This window comes from Gymnogyps californianus, chromosome 5, assembly GCF_018139145.2.
Source record: "Gymnogyps californianus isolate 813 chromosome 5, ASM1813914v2, whole genome shotgun sequence".
Classification (NCBI taxonomy): Eukaryota; Metazoa; Chordata; class Aves; order Accipitriformes; family Cathartidae; genus Gymnogyps; species Gymnogyps californianus.
In genome coordinates, this window is record NC_059475.1 from 57,516,310 (window position 1) to 57,542,479 (window position 26,170).

General features: G+C 44.2%; 1 protein-coding gene across 1 annotated transcript in view; it reads right to left on the minus strand.

Annotated features, from left to right (window-relative positions):
- CCDC85C (coiled-coil domain containing 85C) overlaps window positions 1-26,170 on the minus strand; it is a 113,279-nt gene that overhangs the window by 20,642 nt on the left and 66,467 nt on the right. The window contains exons 2-3 of the mRNA XM_050896932.1: window positions 21,787-21,863; window positions 5,571-5,675 (exon numbers count right to left, since the gene is read on the minus strand). Of these exons, the coding sequence (XP_050752889.1) occupies window positions 5,571-5,675; window positions 21,787-21,863 (182 nt within the window). The remainder of the gene's footprint in view (window positions 1-5,570; window positions 5,676-21,786; window positions 21,864-26,170) is intronic.

The following is a 26,170-nucleotide window of genomic DNA, read 5'->3' on the forward strand; positions in this document are numbered from 1 at the left end:
ACTTAACGAAGGGGAAGGTGATACTTATTTTAATCTAAACCTGATTTCTCTAACATGTCACTCACACCCGCACACCTACAAACTCGCACTTACGCATTCACCAAAAGGTAGATGTCCATGTGGCGTGGTGAGGGTCACTGTGTGTGACACAGAGGACAAGAGACACGCACTAGCAAGTCCTAATGACAGCTCTGGCATCCTTCCTCATTGCCAGCAAAGAACTGGGTTTTGGACACATTTTTCACATGCTTTAGGAGTCAATGGTTATTACAGGCTGATCTTTATCTCAGCATCTTGCTTACTCACCCCCCATAAACCCTAGGAAAGCTGCTGCCTGTTGTCTCCTTTCCCTCATTTTGGGCACCTTATCTAAGCCTTCCAGTTGGAACCACAGGAAAGGCAATGGTGCATCACAGTATAACTGCTCCCGTTATCAGGGAACAGGTCTTCTAGTGATGAGCCATCTGTGCTGCAGCCTTATCACAGCACAGACCTCCTGGTCCTGACGCAAACCACACATCCCGCAGTGTTTACCCATTTGTTTGCTGTCGCTTGTGTCTTTGGTCATCACCACAGGCCACCCCTGCACCCCTTGCTTTAGCGTTCCTGCTGGTGTTTTCACACACGCTTTTTCATTCACACTCCATCCACACTAACCTTAATATTTCCATGGCAAACCTCTATAGTTACTTCCACCAAAGGCAGGATTCCTATTATAAATTCACATGAACTAGTAAATTTTGCTTGTAAAATGCTAGTTGTTGCTAGTAAATTTTAAGTCTAAGCCAGCCAGGCTAGCTCCGACTGCTAGTAACAGGCTGGTTCACATTTAACGGTGTTTTATGCCAATGTGGATAAATGGCTCCTCCAGGCAGCTGGCTTATGAGCTTCTCAAGGTGAAGGTACCTCCAACCATAGAAAAATGAGCAGCTGTCAGGCTCAGGTGCTGAGACGGGCCTGAGGCACAGCCGCAGGGCAGTGGGCAGGAATGTGAAGGTCTGCAGGGACCATGTGTCCACGTGGGCAGCCAGAGCACCCAAGAAGAGGCCAAAGCGAGCAGAGAAGAGACAGAGATGCAAGCTCTGGGCCATGCCTCAGCCACCACATTCATCCTCAGCTGTGCTACAGGGGCCTCGAATGCTCCAGAAGTTAGCAGCTGAGACTCCACCTCTTAGAAATGAATTGCTGAAACATGAATATTAGTTACAAAATAAGAGCCTTATCGCTGTGGATGGGGAATTTCCTTTTCCACCATACATTTTCCCCATGTCAGAAACATAACTCAGCAATCATTAGATGTGACCAAAGGTGAAGCACTGTGTAGGGTGGCTTTATGGAGAGCGAAAGACCTGAGGGCTGACACCGAGTGTGGACAACTCCACCTCCCAGTCTTCATTCATCATTCAATTAATGCTGGAGAAAGCGCATGAGAGAAACAAGGGAACTCTCCGTCAACGCTATACTGTTCCAAAAATTAAACACTGCCTTTTAGTGTCCACCCCTGGAGGATCCTGGAGCACTTAGTGCTATTTAGCTTAGTGATAAAGAACTGCCTGAAAACCATGCTATGGAATGGGTGATTTCCCACACAGTTCCTTCAAGGGAAATACTGAGGCATGGAGAGGTGAAAAGAAGGTACATATGCTTGTGAGAGAAGAGTCCCTCCACGGTGACAGGCACGGCTCCCAGTCCTCGTGCACAGCACTGTGCCGACAGGGCTCCTCCTCCCCCTGCAACAGCAATTGCCCAAACCCGCCATTATTCTCCTAAAACTCTCAGTGTTACTGAAACGTAATTTCCACCTCACTAACCAGAGGTGAGACCATATGACTGGGCAATCCAGACTCCTTGGACAATGCCAACAAACAAAATTGAAAGTCGGTAACTCCCACCTGCTACTGTTAAACTCCAGAAAAGCTCTGAGCTGGAGGAGTTTCCAGGACAGACTGAGCATCACCTTCTCTGTGCACTCCAGCCACACATCTGAGACTTCCCAACATTACTCCTCCAACAGCTTCTTGCAGTAAATCAGAGGGCTGCTAATCTGAGTGCAATAACTCATCCTCATGGAGGATGCCACATCCTCATGGAGGAGCCATGAAGGGAACACATGCAGTGCAGGTAAAACATGAATGCAACATGGGTGAAAAAATCTGTTCTAGCTACCACGGAGAACCAAAGTACTGAAGACAGCAACAGCCCGGGCTAGGAAATGGAAGCACAAGCCCTCCAAGGATGCTTTGGGATCACTTCCATCACTGACACCCAGACACCAGGCTGGCCACGGGGTCCTCAGCAGTGCACTGCTTACAGGAACCTCAAAGTCAGCTCCCATGCCTGGGACATCATCTGACTCAGGGCTGAGCAGGGCTGGAGGCTGTTGGCGATGGAAAAGATCGAGCCAGCCCAACCAGCTTGCCCTGGAGCCTGTCCCTCTCATCCCAGGGGAATGGCAGGTCCCAGAGGGAGCTGCTTGTTGCCACCTCCTCTCATGCCTCACTCAGAGTCCGAGCCCAAGGGAATCGCCCTCACCTCCGAAAGGACATGGGGAGCCCCTGGTACACCATGAGATGACTCTGGTTTGCAGTTCCCAGGGCTGGGGAGTTTGACCAGCCTGCTATCAGTTCAAGCTAACATACATGTCACACCTTCCCTTGCAATGGCCAGGGGTTTGTAGGTCAGAACTAACCCCCTGGGACTGCTTTTCCTGGACATTTGGTAACCGCTGCAGACCACAGAGCAAATCTGTAATTCACCATCTGCATGATGCACCACTGACTAAACAGTGCACAGATTGCACTTATGAGTGTCTTTCAATTCTGTGTCTTGAGTGTGCACCAGTGTCCATGATCCAGGATCCATTAGCAACACCAAACTATTTCATTAACTGAGGTACGTCAGGGCCGTGGAGAGCTGGAGTGGTGCCTACGTGCAAACTGTGTGACAGTGAGGGATGTGCTGAGGAACATCCCCAAAGGGTGGCACAGGCAGTAATGATGATGCAACCCTGAACAGATGTGACAGCTTTCAAGCCGACACCAATTGTCCATCACTCACCCGCGCGAAGCCTCTATAGGCACAAAGAGGAACGATTTCTCACAAACTCACGCCGGCTGTCAAAAAAAAAGGCTGCAGAGAAAGTCAGGTACATCTAACTGCCCACTTTCTGGGAGGCGCCTGAGACATTCAAAGACATCTGCATGAACTTGTGATTGTTATCCTTCGTCACAAAAAAAATATATCACGTCAAGCCACAAAGCAAAGGGATTTTGGTAGGAATAAGTAAATAAATGGCTACGTTAGTATCCCAGACGATGTGGATTTGGATCCAGAGATGGTTTTGGTTTTTCTCTATCATCTGCCCGCAAAGAAGACAGAACACAGCCAGGGTGACAGATGAAGGCGAGTGTCATGCAGCACCCAGGCCTCTCGATAAACCCCAGGTGCCACCTCTTCCTTGAGGAAGGAGGGAAAGCAGGGACAAGTGGCTGGGAAGGGCTCCAGCAGGCAGCTGCCAGCCCTCACGCAGCCCCAGCGAGCTGCGGGGGCCGATGCTCAAGCAGAGAAGTCTCCTGCCAGCTCCCAGCCCAGGCACAGCTCCTCTGCAGAAAGCTGCCAGCCACATCCCAGCCTGACCCACAAGATAAATGTAAAATTGTGTGTAGTGGCACTCCTCGGGGCAACCAGCACAGGTCGACTGAGCATCCCCCACCTGGAACCAAGCTGGGGATCAAAAGCCTGAGCACAAGCAAAGCGAAGCAAAGCAAAATCCCCAAAACTGTAAGGCACCACCACAGCCAGACAAACATCTCCAGGCTCATATCTCTCTGCCCTCCTTACAAAGTCTCCTGACTTTATATATGGGGCACAAAGTTAGAAAAGCGGATATTCAGCCACAGTCTTCCATTTCATTTGCATGGTTTTGTCCTTTTTTTTTTGGCTGGAGGGTCTCCATCCATCCTGCAGTTCAGCAGGGATAGAAAAGGGCTCTGCTTTCACACTGGAGTTTTATTTATGCAAACTTTCTTAAATTATTATTACCCCCTTTTTTACAGCTCTAAGAGGCGCACTAAATCTACAGAATGACTTTGACCCAATGTGCTGATTTTGCCTGGGATAGAGCTAATTTTCTTCATAGTAGCTAGTATGGGGCTACATTTTGGATTTGTGCTCAAAACAATGTTGATAATACAGAGATGTTTTTGTTATTGCTGAGCTGTGCTTACACAGAGTCAAGGCCTTTTCTGCTTCTCACACCACTCCACCAGCGAGTAGGCTGGGGGTGCACAAGAAGTTAGGAGGGGACACAGCCAGAACAGCTGACCCCAACTGATCAGAGGGCTATTCCATACCATATGACGTCATGCTCAGCATATAAAGCTGGGGGAAGAAGAAGGAAGGGGGGAATGTTTGGAGTGATGGCGTTTGTCTTCCCAAGTAACCGTTAGGAGTGATGGAGCCCTGCTTTCCTGGAGATGGCTGAGCACCTGCCTGCCGATGGGAAGTGGTGAATGAATTCCTTGTTTTGCTTTGCTTGCGTGCGCAGCTTTTGCTTTACCAATTAAACTGTCTTTATCTCAACCCATGAGTTTTCTCACTTTTACCCTTCCAATTCTCTCCCCCATCCCACCGGGGGGGAGTGAGTGAGCGGCTGTGTGGTGCTCAGTTGCCGGCTGGGGTTAAACGATGACACCCAAGCTGGCAGCTAACGTACAACTGATCCTACAGTACCTGCAGCTCTGCCGACCAGTGCCCTGGACATGGAGCAGAAGACATGGGGTGGCAGGGGGATCCCCCAGCTGTGCTGCCATCAGGCTTTTGCTCACATTCATGACACTCGCAGCCTACTCACAGCAGGACTCCCTGATGGCACCTACGCTTTTCCTGCAATCTGGAAAATGACGTCACCAAGCAAATGTAGTGTCTCAGGCAGTCAGGCAAACATCTGGAAGACAATCATCTGGCAGGGCTCGGCCTCCTCAGCCATGCCTGGCACACCAGTGCAGGAGGAGCCCTGGCACAGCAGCACAATATCCATCTTTCACAAGAGGCTTTAATCAAGATTATTCTGTTGTTTGAGAAGAAGCAACACAGGAAAAACTTAGGAAACAAACCTCATTCATGATACAGAAAAACCTACAATGAAAGTCCTAAGAACTTACTTGCTAAAGCAACTCCAGCCATGCACTGCCAGACACTGGGCAAACCATCTTTTGCCTCATCCGTGACCAGCTTTTTGACAGCAGACATACAGGGTATTTACAAAGAAGGAGCTGCAGGTATAACAAGACTCACCCTTGCTTTAAAAGATGCACAACAGTGACCATCAGTTAACCGAAAAACCTATGCTGGGAAGTTAATGATCCAAACTCAGGTAAAGATCAATGTTGCCAGGGGCTACCCATCCTCCCAACAGCTGCAGGTTTCAGCTGCATGTTTGCACCATCGGTTTCAGGGTGAATTCTCAGCTGGGAGAGCAACCCTGTAATCTTCACATGCCCCCCTCCAGCCATGCCCACTTTCAGGGAAACCCACGGTTCTGTCTGTATAGGTAAGGAAATGTCTCTTACATTTTGCAGGGTATCTTGATACTGCGGCAGTGACGAGAGCTGTGACTCAGAGTGGTACGGGGAGAACCCTTTCCTCAGAGTCCTCAGGTCCCCCGTGCTGGACTGCTGCAAAGACAACGACAGAAAACAGGACAGTCCATATTAACAAGAAGAAGGAACGCTGTGCCCCTCCTGTTGTATTGGCTTTTCCCATGACTGCTTCTGTCCCGTGACCTGTTCCCATTACCTCTCCCTGCAACAGCAGTGACAGTGAACATCATTGTAATAAAATGCTTCTTCCATGCCCGCACCTGGAGAAAACATTTGCAAGCAGCTGGAGGTGAACCATTCAAGGTCTGCTCCATTAAGTGATACAGCAAGAAGGCATTTTTATTTTACCTAAGTTCCTACATATTCGTTAAAAACATTTGTTAAGATGCAAATGAAAAAATATTTTAAGACTTTGGATTACATCAAAATCAGCAAAAGAAATCCACCAGGAGACATTTTCTAGATGTTTCTTTTTAAAACAGCATAGGCTATTCCAATCACCTGCATGTGGAAAGCAATGAGAGTTTGTAAACAATGCTACTGTGATTCACCTAAGCTTGTAAAATGTGTGTGACATGAACAGTTTCTTATTTGGTTATAAATTTGTATGCGCCCACAAGTCTTAAACAAAGTCTAATAAATAAAGGTAGTCTATATGACCCTAGAAACCAGATAAATGCAATCAATAGTCTGTGCTCAAAGGGAGAAGCAGCACTGGGTGTCGAGAGTACTGAATAATCTCCCTGGGACAAAGTTTCTGCCTCATGTTATTAGTTCTCTCTCTGTGATTCTGAAACAGGATTGTCCTAGAACAAGAAGAGTTTTGCATTTATAAAAGTACACCCATAAAAAGCCAATACACAAGTAGCCAAAATCAAAGGTCTGGGAGAAGATTATATCTTTTTATTACTGATAAACATCCTCATTAACTTTTCGTATTTTTAAGAGTATTAAGCAGTGCATTGTCCTCTATTTCAAAGCTATAAAATCATGACCTTTTAGATTTTTATGCTCCATTAAGACTTTTGACTTGCATTTGCTGCAGAAATGATGTTTTCTACTTCAAAAGAACCAAAGAAAAGCCACTGGTGCAATAAAATTTAACAAGAAATCTCATAAATCAACTCAACTGTATATAAAAACCCCTCAGTAACCCCAAAGGCCTGACCATAACCAAGACTTTGGGGACTGTGGCCATGCACAGATCTCTGGAAATATGGAAAGTTCATTTCCATTTCTCACTCCTATTCAGCAGAGAAGAATTGGTGCATTCAGAGCGGATACATCATTTTCTGTCAGTGTCAGAAATATTTTCTTGTAGCTACATGGCCTGTTTTAGGACATGTTCAGCTTTGGTTTTATTTCAAAATGTTGTTTTCTTAGGTCAAAACATCTAGTGTGACCCAGTGCTTTCACAACCATTCAGGTGTACTCACCCTATCAACTTTCCTTTTACAAGCTGTGAAGAGAAGGGCAGTTTTCAAGAAAGCCATCATGAGAAATGGATGCTAGTCCTGTATCACCCAATCTGCTGGGAACTGTTGTGCCTCACATGGAGTCAAGTGATACGGAATGACTTCAGCATATTGGATGTCTGAGATTCCCTTGAATTTACAAGGTGGCATCAGAGATCGTGGCCTATATTTCTTTCACATTTCACAATAGAGAGTCAGAGACAGAAAGATATGAAGGAGATAACTCCTTCTGAAGCTAAAAAGTGACTGCTGAGTTTCCTCCACCATGCGTGGGAGGTATATACTTTCAAAGGAAGGTTAGCAGGTCACAAAGGAAGATGACGAGAAGACTCTCAGTTTACTGGCATTGTCTCAGGCATGTGATGTGTAGGGGTCTCTTGGTGGTTATCCTGAAAGGATTTTACCCTGGCTGGTTACGCTTCCACTGCCCTGCTGTGTGCAACCTCTTCTTCACTATTGTATGTGCACGGGGGGACAGCAATCTCCTGGAGAGGTCCCGACACTGCTACCCACTCCTTTAGTTTGTCAGCTCAGGAGCTCGTGCACCCTTCCCTGACATCTGTGATGAATGTGCACTTGCACGGGCAAGGGAAAAGCAGAATAAAACAGCAGAGCGAAAATGTGAGGTTGTGGTTTTGTGCTGGAGACCCCAGAGGTCACAGATCTCCTCGAAGGCTCTGCTCCAGAAGGACACGCACTGCCTCGCCAGTGTTTAGAGGCTCTGGATTGCTCAGACTTTTGCAAACCGCACTGAGACTTGCAAGATGCCACGTGCTTATGGGGCACCAGGAGTGTAGAAACAGGCATGAGAAAGAGAGATTTGGTGGACATTTGTTTGCCTCCCAGAAACTCGTTCTCTTGCCCCAGAAATTTGTTCTCTTGCCCCCAAATCTGAAGGGGTTGGTCTACATTAGATGTAGCATGTGTTTCATCACACTACAGCTTGTCCTCATAGAAAGTCAAAACGCCTTGCCCACCAAAGGAAGTAAGGCAACCAGACCTAAGTCTAGTCAACACACAATATCATACTGCAGTGGCTAAAAATACGCTAGTTTAAATTGATTTAATTTAACTGCCCTGTGCTCCTGCCTGGAGCAAGAATCTGCATTAATTTCGATTTGGCTTAAATTGGTTGAAATTGTGTTGGTAAATATACAGATAGTCAAAACTCTGCTCTAACAAGTGTTTATAATGGATTAGTTCTATTGCTTTTTTTTAAGCAAATCCCATTTAAGACAGTGCACTTGTGTGTGACAAAACTATTGTTAGGTTGTTTCAGTGACTGCTGATTATGAACCTGATCTAATGCATTCAATTTGATGGAAAGATTCCCACTGAGTTCAATGAACATCAAAACAAGCTCTTAATTACAGAAAAGAAAGGAAAAAGGAAAAAAAAAGAAAAGAAAAAGAAAAAGAAAAGACTTCTAAGAAATAAAAATGTTGAACAGAGATCTATCCAGAAGAGGAATGAGGTGCTTGGGGCGTGGGTTTGGTAGGGCAAGAAGAATCTTCATCTGCCATTATTTATAATGCATCCATGTTGGAGATGGCCAAAGAACCACTTTTTCCTACCGCTGTCAGCCGTAAAGCCAGTCCCTTTCACAAGCACTCCACTCAATGCGATTTTCCTTCTAAATTTTCTAGAATTTGTTTCAAAAAGTATCTTACTCTAATTATTTTTTACAACAGCCTACCGATCACAGTTCTGCACTATTTATTTTCTTTGCACTAAAAGCAAATGTGTATTTCTTCACCATAGAAGGAAAACTGCTTTTTCTTCCTTTTTTAAATTAAAATGGTGAAGTGATGCGTATTCATCAGACCTCCCTACACATTTACGAATTCATTGGGCTTTGCTATCAGTGTTAGAGCTAACCAGGAAAAGAAAGTGAATCCCTCATTAAAAAGCAATATGACTAATGATGCATCAGAATGAGTAGCCGTTACTCCACTTAAACCTAAATTAAAAATCCTGGTATTTGCATTGTCAATTCACTCACAAAATGAAATCTCTTATTACCTTACCCAATTTTCATTACTGAGATGTAAGTGGATCCCAAATTGCTTTTCTAGTCAGAATGGCATTTTAAAAGTACAACCCCTGACCATCTCTGTTCATCATCATTGCTGGAGATTATCTCAATTAATGGGCAACATGTCTATAATAAATTACCCTTCAGGAAAAATCACTTCACATTTCTGGAGTTTCAAGAAATTTATCAGCAAAATCACTTTCATCTGAACAAAAACTCCATGGGAGAGTGCTGTTTTGACTGAACTTTTATTTGGAATGTTTTCTAAGCTGAGGAGCAGAGGGGGAGCGACATAGAAAAGGAGACCAAGAGAGAGCTGAGGAGACTCATAGCCAGTCTTTACTTAACCTGATCAAATTTACAACTTGCATAACCTGAAATACACTTGTCCCCAGCAAACGCCAACAACTGGCCATCGACTACTCTGGAGTAGCTCTTGCTCTTTTACTGTGAATTTTTTTCAAACACTAGTTTCATTCAAATGTTAAAAAAAAAAAAAGGAAAAGGAAAGGAAATAGAGAAAAAGAAAGCATCTCCTGACCTTCACAGTGGTACAAAAGTGCAAGACCTCCCCTAGGTCTAACTCAGCATCACTCTACATGGTGTTGCCTCCCTTTACCGGCCGATGAGCATGGGGACAAGCCTGCAGACCCAACGCCTTCGCCTTCAGCGCAAACCTGTGCTACACACTACCAATGCTGACCGCTCCGCAGTGGTCCCTCAGACTCAGTAACTCTTCATTATCTGGAAACAATGACATGATATTTATTGCTAAATTTTTCAACTAGGCAGAACTTGAAGTGACCTCAGAAGATACTGTTCTTGGACCAAAGCCTGAGATCTTTGTCAGCCATGTTATGAAAGCAATGGACCTAGACATGCCCCTCCTGGCAGGGAAGGAAGTTTCGCCTACTAGTATCAGTGAGAAAAGAATAGGACCAACAAATCAGATTTTTAGTAAAAATGGACTGCAAACCCAACTTTTTCTCTGTCTAGAAAACAGAAGCAATTTGATTATTAACATGGGTGGAAAGTGGTAAGTATTTTCCATAAAAAATAATGTATCATTTTAAACATTTTACATAGAAATTGAAGTCTTGGTGCTTACCAAAGCCTAAAACTATATTTTTAAAAAAATCAGCAAACACTTGTTCCTATCAAAGCTTTCTATGCTGCTAGCAGAGAGAAGAAATGGTGGCCTCTGACTTTTTGACCTGATGTGCTGAGTGATTCAATTTGAAAATAACACAAATAACACAAGAAGATGGATGGTGTTTGCGGTATTTTAAGGTCAAAGTACTACGAAGAAACATTTATTTTCCTTTCCGTTTCTGTCCAGTAAAGTCAGATCAGTGCTGTGGCCATGTTGAACCAACTGTGAAGATAAAGTGTTGAAAATTTATAGACAAGTTAGACAAATTATCTTTTCTGTTACCCTTCGGTGTTACTTCTGCTGGAAGGGAGAAAAAAGAAGACAAGGATTTAATTCTGAAACACTTTGATGTAACAAATGGACCATTCTTAACAGAAATTAAATACAGAAAGACAGAAGTTTACTTGACAGATATTTCTCAGCATTTATGAAAGAGATTAGCAAAAAAACCAGAACGATTTCAATTAGAATTATGTGCTGAAGTGACCAAGGAAAATCAAAAAGCGACACTGTCAGCTTCCAGTAATTCATGAATTAGCATTCAAAACAGGGTTGTTACATAAGTAGCCTTTAATTGAAAACACTATTTTCTTCTTTTGCATAAGTTGTAACAGCTGAAGGCTGAACAGAGGTTAAAAAAAAAAATTAATCATAAATGATCAGTTTGACCCTGTGCCCTGCGGAAATATTAAAGCCTTTACAAAGGGTCGCAGCTTCCCTTCTCCCCACAGGCTGCAGCGTCACCTTGGAGCAATTCGAGTGCCCACACACAGGCATCCCATGCCTGAGCGTATCCAAGGCACCCACGGAGGCTTGGCAGATGTGATGAAGAGCTGCTAGAGACCCACATCCTTCTGCTGCGTGGCGGGAGCCAGGAGGGACAGCCCTGGTGGCACCTGAGGACTACGTCTGAGCACCTGAGATGCTGCTCTCTTCACCTCTTTGTAACTCATTTGTAACCTCCTGCATTGTGAAAGCTTCCTCTCCTGGTCCACATGCCATTTAAAAAAAAAAAAAAAACAAGCACCAGTTCGAAGGCCTGGAGTCCTACAAAGTCCCTTTTTGTTTACCTCTGGAGAGTCCCCTTATAACGGGATGGAAAAATGTGTCCAGAATGAAGAGGAGAATCAAGCATACGTGAGTCACCGACAGCAGACTTCCCAGAGGACTGTCATTTCGGAGGCTTTATAATAATTAGCTTCATTTTCCTACAACGCAGACCCACTGGCACTAAGCTCAAGAGACAGCAGATTACACACCGCACCACTTAAAAGTATTAATATTATATCTGCTATTCAAGATAACTTTAGAAGAAATTATGTATCTTAACATGAAATGCAACTAGATGGAAAGGAGTATTGTGAGGAACTCAATATTGACAATAGAAGATACCCTTACTGACACCAGTTCAGAAGATTTTCTTTGGACAAATGAATACGCCAAACCATCACCCAGCCCTCAGAGAGACAAGCAATTTCCATTTTTTAGTGGTTACTCCACCCTTTTACAAAGCACAGGATTTCCTTTAGCTGTCATTTAAGTACCAGGGTGAACCTGATCTTTAGCAATAGGGCAAGGGCATCCCATCCTGACCATGTAAGCTCATAAGGATTTGGGCTTATGACTTGGGTAGTTCTCTATATGAAAAAAAGTCTCTATGGAAGAAATGTCATTATTACTTCATATTCTAGTTTTACCCCACAAATCTTGGATGTTAGATGGAAAACTCTGCTGAGACCTTGGCTTTTGATTATACACATTTGTGAAGAGAAAAAGGAGGAAGGTTTTATTTCAGTCTACTGGGTCAGGCTGCCTTCGTCTTTATGGACTCTTGTACTGCCCATTACCTGAATTACTTGCCTGTCACTGTAACATAAATTCTTAAACCTACCAGCAACAGTTTTCTAAACAATAATTGTTCCAGTAATTGAAACTGCCTCAATTTTGACACTCAACAACCCATTGTTTGCAAATGGGTAATTAAATGGAAGGTTTAGCTCAAAATCTTTTCCTGTTATTTCTCGCAGCAATTTAGCTAAAAGTACCGACTTCTCTTCAGGTAGGTAAATGGCTTTGATTTGAAGTTGGTCAAAACTCGGATACTACTAACCAATGTCTTTTGCACAAGTACAGGAGGGAAACAGAAAACAATTAGGGGCACATTTAATACATTCAGACAATTAAAAAATGGAAATCGCCAACATTAGCATGTGAAAGAACAAGCAACCAGAGCCCCAAACAACCAGCAGCAATATTAAAAGGCAGCCCCCAGATCCAAGAAGCTGTTTGTGGATGCATTAGCTCTCTCTACCTTACTGAAATTTCGTGGTAAGCTGTTGCAGTCAGCCAGCTAGAAGGGAACAGAAGAACATTATACATTTGGAAACTTAACAGAAAAAAAGTTATTTTATCATCTTGGAAAAAACTCTATCTTTACCACGGATGACCAAAATAAGCTGGTCTTACATGCAGCACTTGACAAGTTAATATTATTATTTGAACTTCAACCCCTTTTCCCATATTAATGAATGAAGTTTTGCAGAACCCATTATTATCTGCACAAACATTAACATTTTACTATCCCAATTTAGAGCATGGTGACCCTACAAACAGTTGATGAAGTTTGATCACGTTAATCTTCTTCACAACTACAGATATTTTACCATACCCACAGAGTTCAATGGCACTATCAGAACACACCACTCTAAGAACTACCTGGCCCAAGATATCCTTAGTAAGTCCAGCAGAGCAGCGATATTTTGCCGAGGTAAAGCAAAGCAGAAACACATCTCAAATAATGCGAAGGAGATGCTGCAAAGCGCCTGCCTTGTGCAGCTCTCACACGGGCACCAGGGCAATGGCCCTGGTTTCTCGTGACCTCAGCACCACACATGAGTGGCCCTTTCAGGCAGCCTTGTGCCCCAGCAAACATCCCCTACCACATGACCTTGCACAAAGATTTCCTCCTTATCTCATTAATCCGTGTTTTAGGGTCTTATGCACCATGAGGTTGAGGGATGGGCAATTTCCCTGTGTGGAGCTAGCAAATAATTGAATTAAGGTTCAGTAATTGCAGTTATCGCTACAAGACATATTCAAGCAAAAATAAGCTCAGCAAAGCACATATCTGACTTTAAGTATACGTGAAGAGTCCCATTAGCTTCAACAGCATTTATCAGGCAAGCTGGAAATTACACACATGAGAGTGCAATAAAAAATCAACGTATTTGATTTTGAAAGAACTCTGCAAATAAGAAAAAAAATAAGGGATGAGATTAAACCTATTTAACATCTTTCATGTCATGTAATAAAATGAGCTTTCTGTAACAGGAGAGATTAAATTCCTTTACACTGGTTCATATCCCTGTTGTACACGCAGCACATCCAGGGATCATTCCTTAGACTGGTGACAAAGGCTTTAGAGGACGATGGTCTGCCAAGACACCTACTCTCCCAATTCCCTCTCCAGTATTCGGCCAGCAAGTCACAAGCGCAACCTCAGCCAGTTTCATCAGCAAGACATTTTCAGCTGTTCATGTGGAATTGGAAATGGTAGGACCCTGAGAATGAGGTGCGCAGCCCTTGTACAGCAGCGGCACAGGGAGCTGTAAGGATGCTTTTGGACGTTGTGCCCTGGCTGGATCTCAGCCATTTCCAAACACAATGCAGGAACAAGCATCCCCACTTGTGCCTATGCTCTGACTTTCCCCTCATATCGTGAGCTGCATTCATACAAGCTGGAGGGGCAAAGCAGCAGATTTCATCTGGTTGCAATGGTGACAACTGGATTCTCTATTGTCAGGGGAGCTAACACTTCAGGACAGGCTTAATAAATAGCAGAGGACAGTCAGTAAGAGGCTTAGCAGATTTTGGCATGTAAAACCACTCTTGGAAAAATATTTTTATTAGTATCTCAGTGGGGTACAGGTAATAAAAGCAGTGCAACTTTCAAACCTCTCCATTCTCTGTAGCAACTGAGGTAGGGAACTTTAGTACACTGTTAATGTTCAAGAGTGTCTGTATTTTCTTCCTCTTGTTTTAGATCAGCAGAGAAAGACCAACCCTGTAACTCATGGGACACTCAGATAATCAGCTCAAACCAAACTGCAGTATATAATTATAATCACACAACTGGCAGGCTTTGCTCAAGAGAGAATATGGGCTCGCGCAGCTGAGATTCAAGCATCACAGCCTATAACCCAAATAGAAATGCAGCTCAATAGTTAACACAGCCAAACGGAGCTGTAGCCATTGACATACTGTGTAGCCCAAGTCTGCTCTGTCTGTGGTTTGTATGCAATGAGTTTAGGAGTCTCAGACGAATCAAAATCAGTCTCTTCATTAGGGATGTCAATGGAGAAGCTAAGGAATGCTGCCCCAGTTCCACCAGGCAAGTAGATGTCGGGAAGAATCAGTTACAGCCAGTCTTAATTTTTATGAGATAGTTTGAATATTCTTTAAAAGTCTTGTACAAAGATTTAGATTTGCATTTTTGGCTTCATGAAAAGCAAAACGAAACTGAAAATTTTGTCACAAACTTATAGTTTTGGGTAAAGCCTCTTTTTTTTCAAAAGCAATGAATGATTAACATCCTTCCCATACTTCCCCAAGTTGTTTTCAGATATCAGACACTGAATTTTTCTTGAGCTGGTCTTGAATTTGGCATTGAACTTACTGCAAAAATCTGTTTTTAAGCTTCTGCAGCTACTGCTTAGTTTCCCCTCGAAACATTTTTCAGTCCTTCTCAGAAGGACCGATCACTGAGAATCTGTGTACTTTGAACCTCTCTACATGTCACAAAGACACAAAATGCTGCTTCTTCATAGCCTGATCTAACTGCAATTAAGAGCTTTCTCCCTGACCCTGTCCTCATATACAGAAAAAAGTGGAATCTAGTGAAATTATTACAAAGCTGGTTAAGCATAGGATATGACTAATCCCACACTTCACAGCTGGAGGTTAAACTGAGCCTCATTAAACCCAATGTTCTTGCTTACCCACAACAGAAACAAATGGGGCATGGCAGAGCTTTGTGTGTGTGCGTCTCTCTCACACTCACACTCTTACACAGAAATTCAGCTCCAGTCCTTTGAAAATTTTGAGTTAAGTTGCAAGAAATTATATGATTGTCTCAAATTCCTAAGACTCAATAAACACTGTATGTTTCTGTCTATCTGTTATTCGACTTCTGGATTCAGAACTTCTTGAATTATATTTCCTAGGTTTTTGGGGAACTCTATTTATATGTGCCAGGTGACATTCTCATAAAATCCCTTGATTCCACAAGTGAGAAGCCCCAGAACACAGAGTACACCACCCAGCTTTCGTTACAAGTTGTAAAAGCTTATTTCTGTCATTGATCCTGCTTTTTAGACATGCTCCTACCCATGAATGGGAGATGAATACCAAGAGAATATTTATTTTGGTAGGTAGCAGCCCAAGACCCTGATGTCCAAAGTCAACAGATGGAACTCCATTGTCTTAAAGGGCTTGGAAGTATTTTCGATGCAAGTCTGAGACATCTTTGAACTGCTCTTAAAAAACTGTACATCTCTTATTTGGGGGGAAAAAACCCATGTTATTCAATAAACACATATTGTTTCCTTAAATCTCAAGTCCACTTATTCGATAGCAAATTGGTTAGATCAGTCTTGTCATTTTAATTCATAAAAGAAGGAGGTGAAATGAAACACACTTGGACATAGATTGGTTTTGCATGGTATGTTTTCTTGAAGCTTCTACTGCCACAGCTAAGGAAGCTACATTTGGGGGATTCTGTTAACATTTTTTGCATTTACACATGTAAGCAATGCAATGCAACTGGAGGCCTAAACAAAGTTTGGAGAGTGGTCTCATAAAAATCTGCTTCTGTGTGAGCTGTACTCCAAAATGCATGAAGTCCTGTAGAAAGCCTCACCATTGACTTGACAGGAATATTTGGATGAGGCCCCAAATACGCATCTCCTTTTTGATTAGTTAAAATTAATATGCAGCTAAACATTTAAACAGTGCATAAAAACGGTAATATAGTAACCTAGGGCATGTCCTCTTCAGTATTCTGAATGTAAATGGAGACTAAAGCTTTCATGTCTGAGTTGCTCTCTATTACAAAAAAAATCCAATTTCCCTTGTGAGACCTTAAAGTAAAGCAATTATACTTATCCTCCTCACATACAAACAGTAGGTAGACTTTGGGGAAATAAGACAGGTTTGTAATTTTGTTCCACTCATGGTGAGCATATGCAACACTCCTGGCACAAGCCATGGCCTCACAACAAAACTCTGGAGCCACAACTCAAGGAGAAGCCCAAACGTTAAGACCCTATAGCAACTCTGAGAGCCGAGAGGCAACTCCACAAGCAGGAACTGTTAATGGCAGACTTGGCACAAAAGTAAATGATAATAAAACAACAGAGGAAATTGCACTCCGACTCTCCTGGAGCCAGCCAGCACATTGTGGGCAATTTCTTTTTCTCCTCCGTCCTCTGCTCTTCAGGAAGAGATCAAGCTCTCCGCTGAACAGCGTTTACATCTTTTTTCTTTGCAGTACTAACGATTCTCAGGCTCTCTTCAATCCTGGGGTCCAGTTTTTCCCCCTCATTTTCAGAACAATATGCTAGAAACTGCCTGCTGAGTGCATGTTTGTGCCAAGTTCACATTTGCCTAAGAAGTGAGGCAGCCTGTAGACGCCCTTACCATGGAAGCTCCTAGCTCAAAAACCTCAGCTCTGTTTTAATAGCAGTGTTTACAGGCATTATTTACTATCATTTTACTATCTGTACAGCTGCAGCCTTCTTTTAATTCAGGCTAAGCATGCAGTTTCTCAAAAATAAGACTAAGCACAGTTTTCCAGACCTTCCACGGATGCTCTAAAGATCTTCCAAGGATACTCTAAATCCCAATCATCTAGCAGGCAGATACTGAAAGGCTGTGAAGTGCTGGTAATACTGAAGTCTATTTGGCAATTTTAATTAAATACTCTGATGTTCCTCATAAATCCCAAGGGCTGTCCACTCCCTAGAGAAGAATTTTTTGTATTTCTGCTCTGCACCAGGGGACCTGAAATTTTCCCTGAAAGATGCACCAGGACCTCATTGTCAAACGTCCAGTTACTCAGTCTTGCCTGCCCAACACATCTGCTCTGTTCAAAGCTGGGCTTTTTGAAACAAAGTTGTGCAATGTGCCCTGGGCATCTTTGAGTAGGAAAATGCCTCTGGCATTCCTGTTCTGAAGGGAAAAGCCAGACACAGCTCAGCAGAGACTATAAACCAAAAGAAATCCTGACAGCCAGCCCATGGTACACAGGACTTAGTTATGAGGAGAGAGAACAGGGTGATGAGTCCACAATGCCTATAAACTTCAGTTTTAGTTAAAAGTGCCCAATCCATGCCATTGTACAGAATGAGCTGAAAATGCAAAATAATGTGAAAGAATGGCCAGAAGTTTGTCACTGTTATTATCTCTAAAATGTATGCATTAGTTATAAAACTAACCAGAATTGACCTTTGGAGCTCCCAAAGCTCACAAACACTGGTTACTCTAATCTTGAGGGGAAAGGGTGTAATTACAAATTCATTTTTAGTTTAAGGGGCACTGTGAGGTGACTTAAAGGGTCTGTTTTCTGCTTGGACACTTTCAGCTCAGAGGAACGGAAAGCAAATACGGTCTCCCATCTCAGGGGTTATATCTTAGTAATATGGAAGGTACCCTCATCTAGTCAACCAGGCACCGCGAAAGAGAGGTTAACACCAGCTCTCCTGGGCACTCCCCACAATGACACAGAGGAAAAACAGGACTTCTCCCACACAATGTTGCATAGATTAATTGCATGCTCACAGCAGAACTTAGTGCACTTCTTCCCTAGAGAATCTGAGACTATAAAAGTGATGCCTGTGAAGCTCTCCAAAGCCAACACCCAACATTCCTCAGAGCTTACGTTCATCTTCTCTACACGTCGACTAAAACTTCCAGAAACCAGCTACACTTGTGGGAAAGGCTGACACCATCAACCCCGGACCTGCTCTGCGGGGTCTTTGCCACTGTGGTCACACCACAGACGCCTACCAGCACTGGTGAGCAGGCATCGAGGGGCCTTTTCTGGTAGCGGCATTCGCTACCGCATCTCCCCAACCAATATAAACCAGGGCAACAAAAGCTGTGTGTTGTCAGAATTGCTGCCAGGGATTTTGCCAGCACAGCGATGCCATCCAAGAGCATGACTTTCTAGTTAACATGGCCATGCCAGCAAAACATTACAGTGTAAACCTGAGTCAAAGAAAGGTATAAAACTGGAGTCGTTTCTCCTCCGAGAAGGGAGAATGGGAACAGCAATGATTACTGATGGGTTAGCAATGTCAGAAAAAGCTCATTTGCCAACTGGAAAGACACATCTCCTTCCCTAGAAAGCAAAAGAAGTCAAAACCAAAAAAATCCATATATGGCTATCATAAATAACATCCACTTCTCCATTTACTTGCCTCCCACTGCAAAGTGTGGCTCATGAGATGGTACTTCTTGATCTCCCAAGGGGAGGAAAAGCTCTCTCCATTAATCTGTTCAAATGAGTCACCAGAAAAAGAGAAGTGTGAATCCCAGCACGCCTGCGCTGCAGGTAACACGTACAGCGCAGAGCGGCTGCCTCGGCATGGGCTGGAGAGCTCTCGCCTCTCCCACTGAGATCTTCTTCCAAAGTGCTTACGGAGAAAGGAGATGTTGGGAAGCAGGAGAAAAAGCGCAGGCTGGGGACCTCTGCAACAACTTAATTCCATGCCTGAAGGTGGTACAAAGACACCACCTCTCAGCATAGCTTCACACTCCAGATGCCGAAGAAGATAAAGCAACAAATCTTGCTCAGGATGCACCAGCTAGCAAAGGGGCATTGTGTCACTGGCCACTGTAATATAAATCCTCCCATAAAGCTTGCAATATCATTTGCAGCGCCGGCCTTCTTGAGTTTCTCTGGATGAAGCACTATTTCAGCTCTATGTTTAGCACTTGGAGAGGAGCCAGGAAGACTTCCATAACCAACACTGATTTGTTAATCCCTTAATGCACAGGCACTGTTTGTTACTTAGGACGTCAGGTTTCATCGCTCCTCAGCACGCTGGTGATAGAACTTCTTGACACCAGACTGCAAATATTATTGCAATGTCAATACTCCCAGGGAGAAAGCCAAGCTGAGTTAAAATGTGACTTTGGTGTTGACAAGCCAGTTTGGCATTGCAGAGTTCAAACAGCCAGGATCACCTGGCAACTTTAAAAACAGGAGAAAGTTTGCCAGGATCCTTTTTGACTAGAGTCTCATCCCGAGATCCGCATGGTAACAGCTAAACACTTTCCAATCAGATGAAGCAAGTAAGAATACAGTAAGTTGATTATACTTTTCCGGGGAAGTGCTGGGAGCAACTTGTACATATGCATGTGAGTTTGTGCCTATACAGATTTTCCTCATCCTTCTCATTGAAAGAGAAAAAATCCAAATCTAGGTTTGTAGCATGATAGATTTGGAGGTGATGCAGCTCAGTATTCCCAGGGAGTTCACCCAGACCATGGTAGTTTCAACACTTCTCCTGTTGCCCTAAGGAGAGCTGTCTCCCTGCTTATGATAAAAAGATGTATTTCCTGAGCGTGATCTAAAATAGGTTGGATCCTGGTCTTTTTGTAGGGCCATTAAGACATCGCACAGGGGCTGCACAGAACATCACAGCCAGGCTGGCCTCAGTGCCTGCTGCTGCTGGGGAGGCAGTTGGCCTTCTCCAAGGCACAGAGCTATTTTAAGACCATTTCCCTCCCTCCTGGATTCAAACATTTGTCGTGACACAGCCTGAAAGGTGAGGACACCTGAGGACAGCTGTGTGCGTGGAGGAAAAGGCACAGCCTTCCCACCCAGGACAGCACAAAGGTGAAGGGCTGATGTGTGGGGCTGCTTCAGGCTCACACACCCTGAGACTAACTGGGCTTCATCCTCCCAATGCAATAAGCCCAGGCAGCTATTCAGCCCCTATTAATTTACCACCCATTAATTACCAACCACTGTTTTTTTGACCTCATAAGGCAGATCCAATGGAGTAATGTGCTCGGCTGTGGGAGGACGAAGCTGGGCCAAGGGCACATCGAGCCTGTCCCCGAATCCATGCGCATCCCAACTGCCCACGCACAGCCCCTCTGCTTATCAATAGCTCCAATTAAATAGTCTCAGGGTTTCGACCACCACCAGCTCACTCACGGGCTGGGAGAAAGACAGAGGGAGTTAAAATTAAATTAGCAATTGATTAGTACATGAAACCACTCGGTAGCTGTTCAGTTGAGCACCCTTTTGGGGTTTTAACCCTTCAGTTAAACAGTAAACCCTGTGAGTTTTGTTTCATGGCTAGCAATGCCAATGAGTACACTGGAAATTTAGGGTAATCTTTAAAAAAAGCTCACAGTCAGGTTGAAATGCGTATTTCAGTAAAAATAAGGTCTGACAAAATTATTTTATTGGCATTTCAGCAAGCATAGAGCCTTTTTTTTTTTTTTTTTAAAACAGGAATGTTTTAGAAACATGTGATCCTGGAGCAGTCTATTTTCAGACTTGGTGAAATGCAAAGAACGGCACAACACAAACTGGCAAAAAGGTATTTAAAAAAAAAAAAAAAGAATTAGGAGGGTTTTTTTATTTCCAGTCCTTATAATTGGAAAGAATCTGGAACAAAATGACTGTGAAACTCAGTGCTCGAAGTAAGAAGCAAAGTATAGAAAAAAACCTTTAAAATGCCAGGGAGGTAGAACATACAACAATGAAAGGATGTAAAGAACAAGAGAAAAAGGGTAACTCTTCCGATGGTTTAAATAGACAGTGTTTCAGCGAATTCAGCAAAGCTGCCCCTGTTTACCCCAAGTGCTGTGTTTTACAGGGGATCCAGGGGACATACCAGACAGAATGACTGTTTTCTTCCTGCTGCTTGACATTGCTATGTACAGATAGGTAAGCACCAGGAGTGATCAAAAGCCCAGTGGCACGTGGAGTAGACTTTGAAGGGCAGATGCAAGCAAAAAGTGCCAGTTTAGAGAGGTCTGTTCGGTTTTAAGCAAGATCTCAAATAAAAGCTAGGAACCAGCACTGCACAAAACTATTCCCAAGGCTGTCCTTTGACTAGAGCCTCCTCTTTCAACAAGATAAAAGTCAATGTAAATGAGTAAGCAAGACGAAATCCTACAGCAAGGGCACAGGCAGCGTCGGATCCTCGCAGCAACCCCGAGAGCAGCGGTGGATCAAGGTGTTCTGCAGGGAGGCATTAATGCATCTCCGAAACACACACAGACACTAACAGAGGGTTTACTTTTTTTTCTCTCTTTTTTTTTTTTAACAAAAGGAGACCAAATTCTATCAGTGGGGGGTTGATATGAAAAGACCATTATGCTCTTCCCCTGGTAGGATGTCCACCGAAAGCCCTTGTGCATTCAAGTGGGCAGTCAGACACAACTATACGGAAACAGGAGAACCAAGCCACATTAATATCTATCAGGCAATAAAAAACCTACCTGGGAAAGAAGCTTGTTGTCGTCCTCCAGCAGTTTCACTTTTGTTTCAAGTTGCCTGATATAGTTGGAAGACGAATCTTTAGGAAAAAAGAAAAAATATGTTTAAGCTTCTGGTGTTACAGGCAAGTACTGTCAGACAGTGATAACGTTCTCCCACTCTGTGGAAGGCAAGTTTGGGAAATATCTAATGAATAAAACCCCAAGTGTATAGGGTAAGGAGGGGATTCTGCCAAACGCTTTTTTCACCAAAAAGCTGAGATTCAGCAACAGCAATATCTTCTGTGAATCCGTATCAGTGCCACCAGCTGAGGGGTGGGGGGTACAGAAGGAAAGTGAAGTTGAAATATTGTGTTTCATAATTTTATAAAAGTAATTTCCTAGCTTTGAAAGCCATTCTCATTCATCTAAAATGCATGAAAATACTCAACAGCAGAAAAAGATGTTTCCTTTTAGGTTTGAATAAACAACCCCTCCACACACGTGCCTTTTTCTTTCAAAAACAACTGAAAAACTCACAAAAATAAGCTGCTGGCACAGCTTTACAAGGAGGTCACTGCCACAACTCCCAGTGCTGTAAAAGGGGAAGAAGTGTATACAGCAAGACCACAGAGCTGCAGCATGCACACAGCCTGACGTACACAACAAGTGCCTACCCAGGACATCTGTTTTTTTCTAGTGGAAGCACATGACACTAAACAGAAAAAATACCAGGACAATAAAATACAGAATAACCTCACATAAAATGGTAATATTCAACCTGAAGGAATGTAATGGCCAGTTTACCATTGCAGTAAGACAGCAACACCAGATAGGGTGACCTGGCGTAGAAGATAACCTGCTGGAGAGCTCTGTGGGTGGCTTACTGCTCTCCAGAACATCTGGTTTTTGTTTTGAAACATGCTTTGAAGCAGCGCATTTGCAAATTTCATATAGAAGAAAATAAAGGAACCTGGGAAAACCTCTTCTCCATTTTCATTTTAACTTAGCAGTTTGCAATAGATCCTTCCATCCATCTGGATGTTTGCAAAATTTCTCCTCCACTTGTAATTTTGGTAGCAGAGGCTGTGAGTTGTTACAGCAGGAGGAAAAGAGTTTTGCAGCTTAAGCATATGAAAAACCCCAAACATTTTCGACACTGTTAAAAGGGCTCTGCAAAATGGAATTATATTTTACCTCATTTCATTTATTATGGCATTACTGCAAAAGCCACTATTGAACCACAGGACTTCTCGCCTAGTGTGAATCGGTGAGGAACCAGGCGTTCACGCAACCGTGCCAATACCAGTGCACATTGCTGACTGCCAGCATCTTTCAGGATCAGCCCCACCATGGTTAGCAGGCACCACTGGCTGCACCTCTGCGCACACAAACACGCTCATGCACATGTGTAAGGCTTAGGCTGGCTCTGAGCTAAACAGCTTATCTTTGCCTTTGCCAGTAGCTGCCAAACGCACTCGGCACAAGCCTGAATGCTGTTTCTTGGCCACTCTGGGGGCAGTTTAGCAGAAGAGCTAGCATGCAAGCTACCGCTAATCACTGAGAGTGCTTTGACCGTTCAAGAGCAAAACTGGAATATGCTTGAAAAAGTGCTGCCATAGACAAGTGCCAAACTGCACATAAAGGAACAGCAGGACGGATCGGAGTCAAGTGCCCATCTAAAGCACAAACACTCTCAGAGGAAATATGCTCACTTTTTTGTTTGGATTGCGCTTTGTCCAAACCCAGGAAATCCAAACGAGCCCTCATGAAAAAGGTTAAGAAGACACCATAGGAAGCTATGTAAGTTCAGTGAACAGTTTAAGTGGTGGTAAGGTTCACAGCAATATCCCCTTCAGCTGCAGGGACCACAAACTCTCTCTGCCCCACAACAACCCCAATGTGGGAGGAGTCTCCAGGTCAGAGGAGAAGAGGGCAAACCAAGTAAGTTATAGGATCAATCCATGGCACCTTCCCCGCAAAGGCCTTGTGCCAACAGCGTCGTGAATTTAGTCATGCATATCAAAAGGTGGCGAGTATAATGCTGCAGAAGATCGGTGCTTATGTCAGCAAGATTTCAGCATCAGCTTGAACAACTTGCTGAATTAGTAATGAACTTGTCCTCCAGTGGGGAGAGAGGGGAGTTTGAGATTCTTAAATACAAAGCCAGGAGGACCATGGACCCTTTGGTCTGACCTCCTCTGTGCCCCAGGCCACCACACGTGTTAACTTACCCCTAAATTCAATCCAGTAATACCCATTTGGCTAAACAGTTCCCAGAACAATCTCCATCTCTGTCTGAAGACAACCAGACACTCCACCATTTCCACTCATGTGCTGGATACAACAGCCTCCATTGGCAGATCTGGTCAGATAAGGTGTCCTTCCCCGTCTGCCCTCCAGCTTCACCTGTACCCGCATGCTGCCAGGGCAGCAGCAGAGCTGAGTGCCTCTACACAATGAATGCAGTGATTCTGATACAGCAGGTCCTGCTTTTTACCTCAAAGTATCAGGGCATTCAAAGCAGCTTCAAGGAAGGATTCAAAGTGGTGTCAAAGGAGAGGCTCAATCCACGTCTGCCTGGGAATCAGAGATACGCCTCTGGACCAAGCACAGGCTCTGCGTGCATAAATTGCACAGACAGCAACACTTGCATAAACAAGTGTAAAAATGCCAGATAATGCTAAAGAAGATCTCGATGTGATGCCAGTAACAGACACAGGCTCCACAAGAACCACAGCATTGACTAAGCCTGTTGCCTGTTAGCAGTTCAAGCCTGTTTCCCAAGCAGCAGGGAGCCTGCTATACGCAGTGCCTCCCCTCACCTTTGTACTCTCTTATCACTACTAAGCATTAATATTGTGGACCACCACACCACATCGTGTGCAAAGAACAGCAACCAAAAAAAAAGCTTATATGGGAACTATTTCTGATGCAAACAAGCCCTTTCTTACAGTTCTGTGTGCACAGAGGGGAGAGAAACTGCAGGAGGTCCTCTCCAGCAGCTCTGCGTTCAAGCACAGTGGGAAGTTACCGACGGTGGAGGCTGGCAACCTGAACCTCACGAGCAACCTCTTCAACATGTGCTTGTGGTGGGTTCCAGCACTGCTAACAGCTACAGGAAATTAAGGTTAAGCAGATGAATGGTGACGCAGAAGCTGTGTTCAGGCCCTGAATGCTACAAGGGCTGACTGGTTGGTTGATGGAAAGAATAGAGCATGGCTGCCAAAGAAAAGGAAATGGAGAAAGAATTATTTCCTCACTTTGGTTTCATATCCCTTGCAAAAAAAAGAGTACTCCTTGGGAAGGCAAGCCCTGCATCCTCAGGAGCCAATGCACACCACAGCTACCCCCAGTCTTGAAAGCCTGCTCTGAGATTTGCTATAATCCTTTAAACACCACTGTTCAACCCCAAACCATGTCTGATGTCTGACCTCAGCCAGAAAACACCCCACAGCAACATAAAATATATGGAGAGAAAAAAAGAAAAAAAGCAAATGAGCTGTTTTGTCAGCAGAAGATGCTCCATCTCAGGCAAAGGCTGAGAAACAGTGCTCAGAGCCATCACCATCCTCACTGTGCCCTCAGAGATGAATTGCCTCCATCTTCTGGACCTGCCTGTGTTGAGGTAGGTGCCAGACAAGCCATTTGCATCTTGATCTCAGGTTTAAAAAATTCCATAACTCTCGTGACAGCAGGCAGTAACACTGCTGGGCTGAGCAGTGAAACCCTGGGCTGGGTCTCTCCCACGTTAGATCAAGAAACACATTCCCAGCATTCTTCTGCCTCTGACCTTCCTCTTATCAGTTAGTTTCCCTCCTCTCCTGCCTCCCCCAGAGCCATGGGGCAAGGATGGCCCTGCTGACCCACCCAGGAGAGGCAGCAGAGCTCCCTCATCCCCTTCATTAGAAATTAAACAAATGGTCCTCATTGCCTTGTCAAAGCCTGCCGCCAGCTGTGAGGAATGCTCCACCTTCACCAGCCCAAATGCACTCTCCTCGGTGGCACGAGCAGCTCCCAGACCTGGGTGCTGGGCCATACCCCCAGCACACCTGCCCAGCCACCACCTCGTGGCATCAACTTCGAGTCCACCCACGCCTGCTGGTGCCTTGCTGGTGACCTGACACCTTGTCCTATCCTGGCCGGACAACCATGCCAGTTGGCTCTGCAGTAGTGTGGCACAATGAAGGGGAGGTACAGTATCAGGGAAGCAGACAAGGATGGTGGTCAAGGACACATGGTCAAGGACACGTGGTCAAGGATAAGCTTTTTGGGAGGATGCTCTGGCACTCGCTGCCACCTGGGATACCAGCAGGGCCAACATCCTCCTCCAGTTACTCCTCGGGGCCGCAAGCACCAGCTGCACGAGCAATGGGTGCCTTAGTGGACCAGATGGGACCAGAGGGAA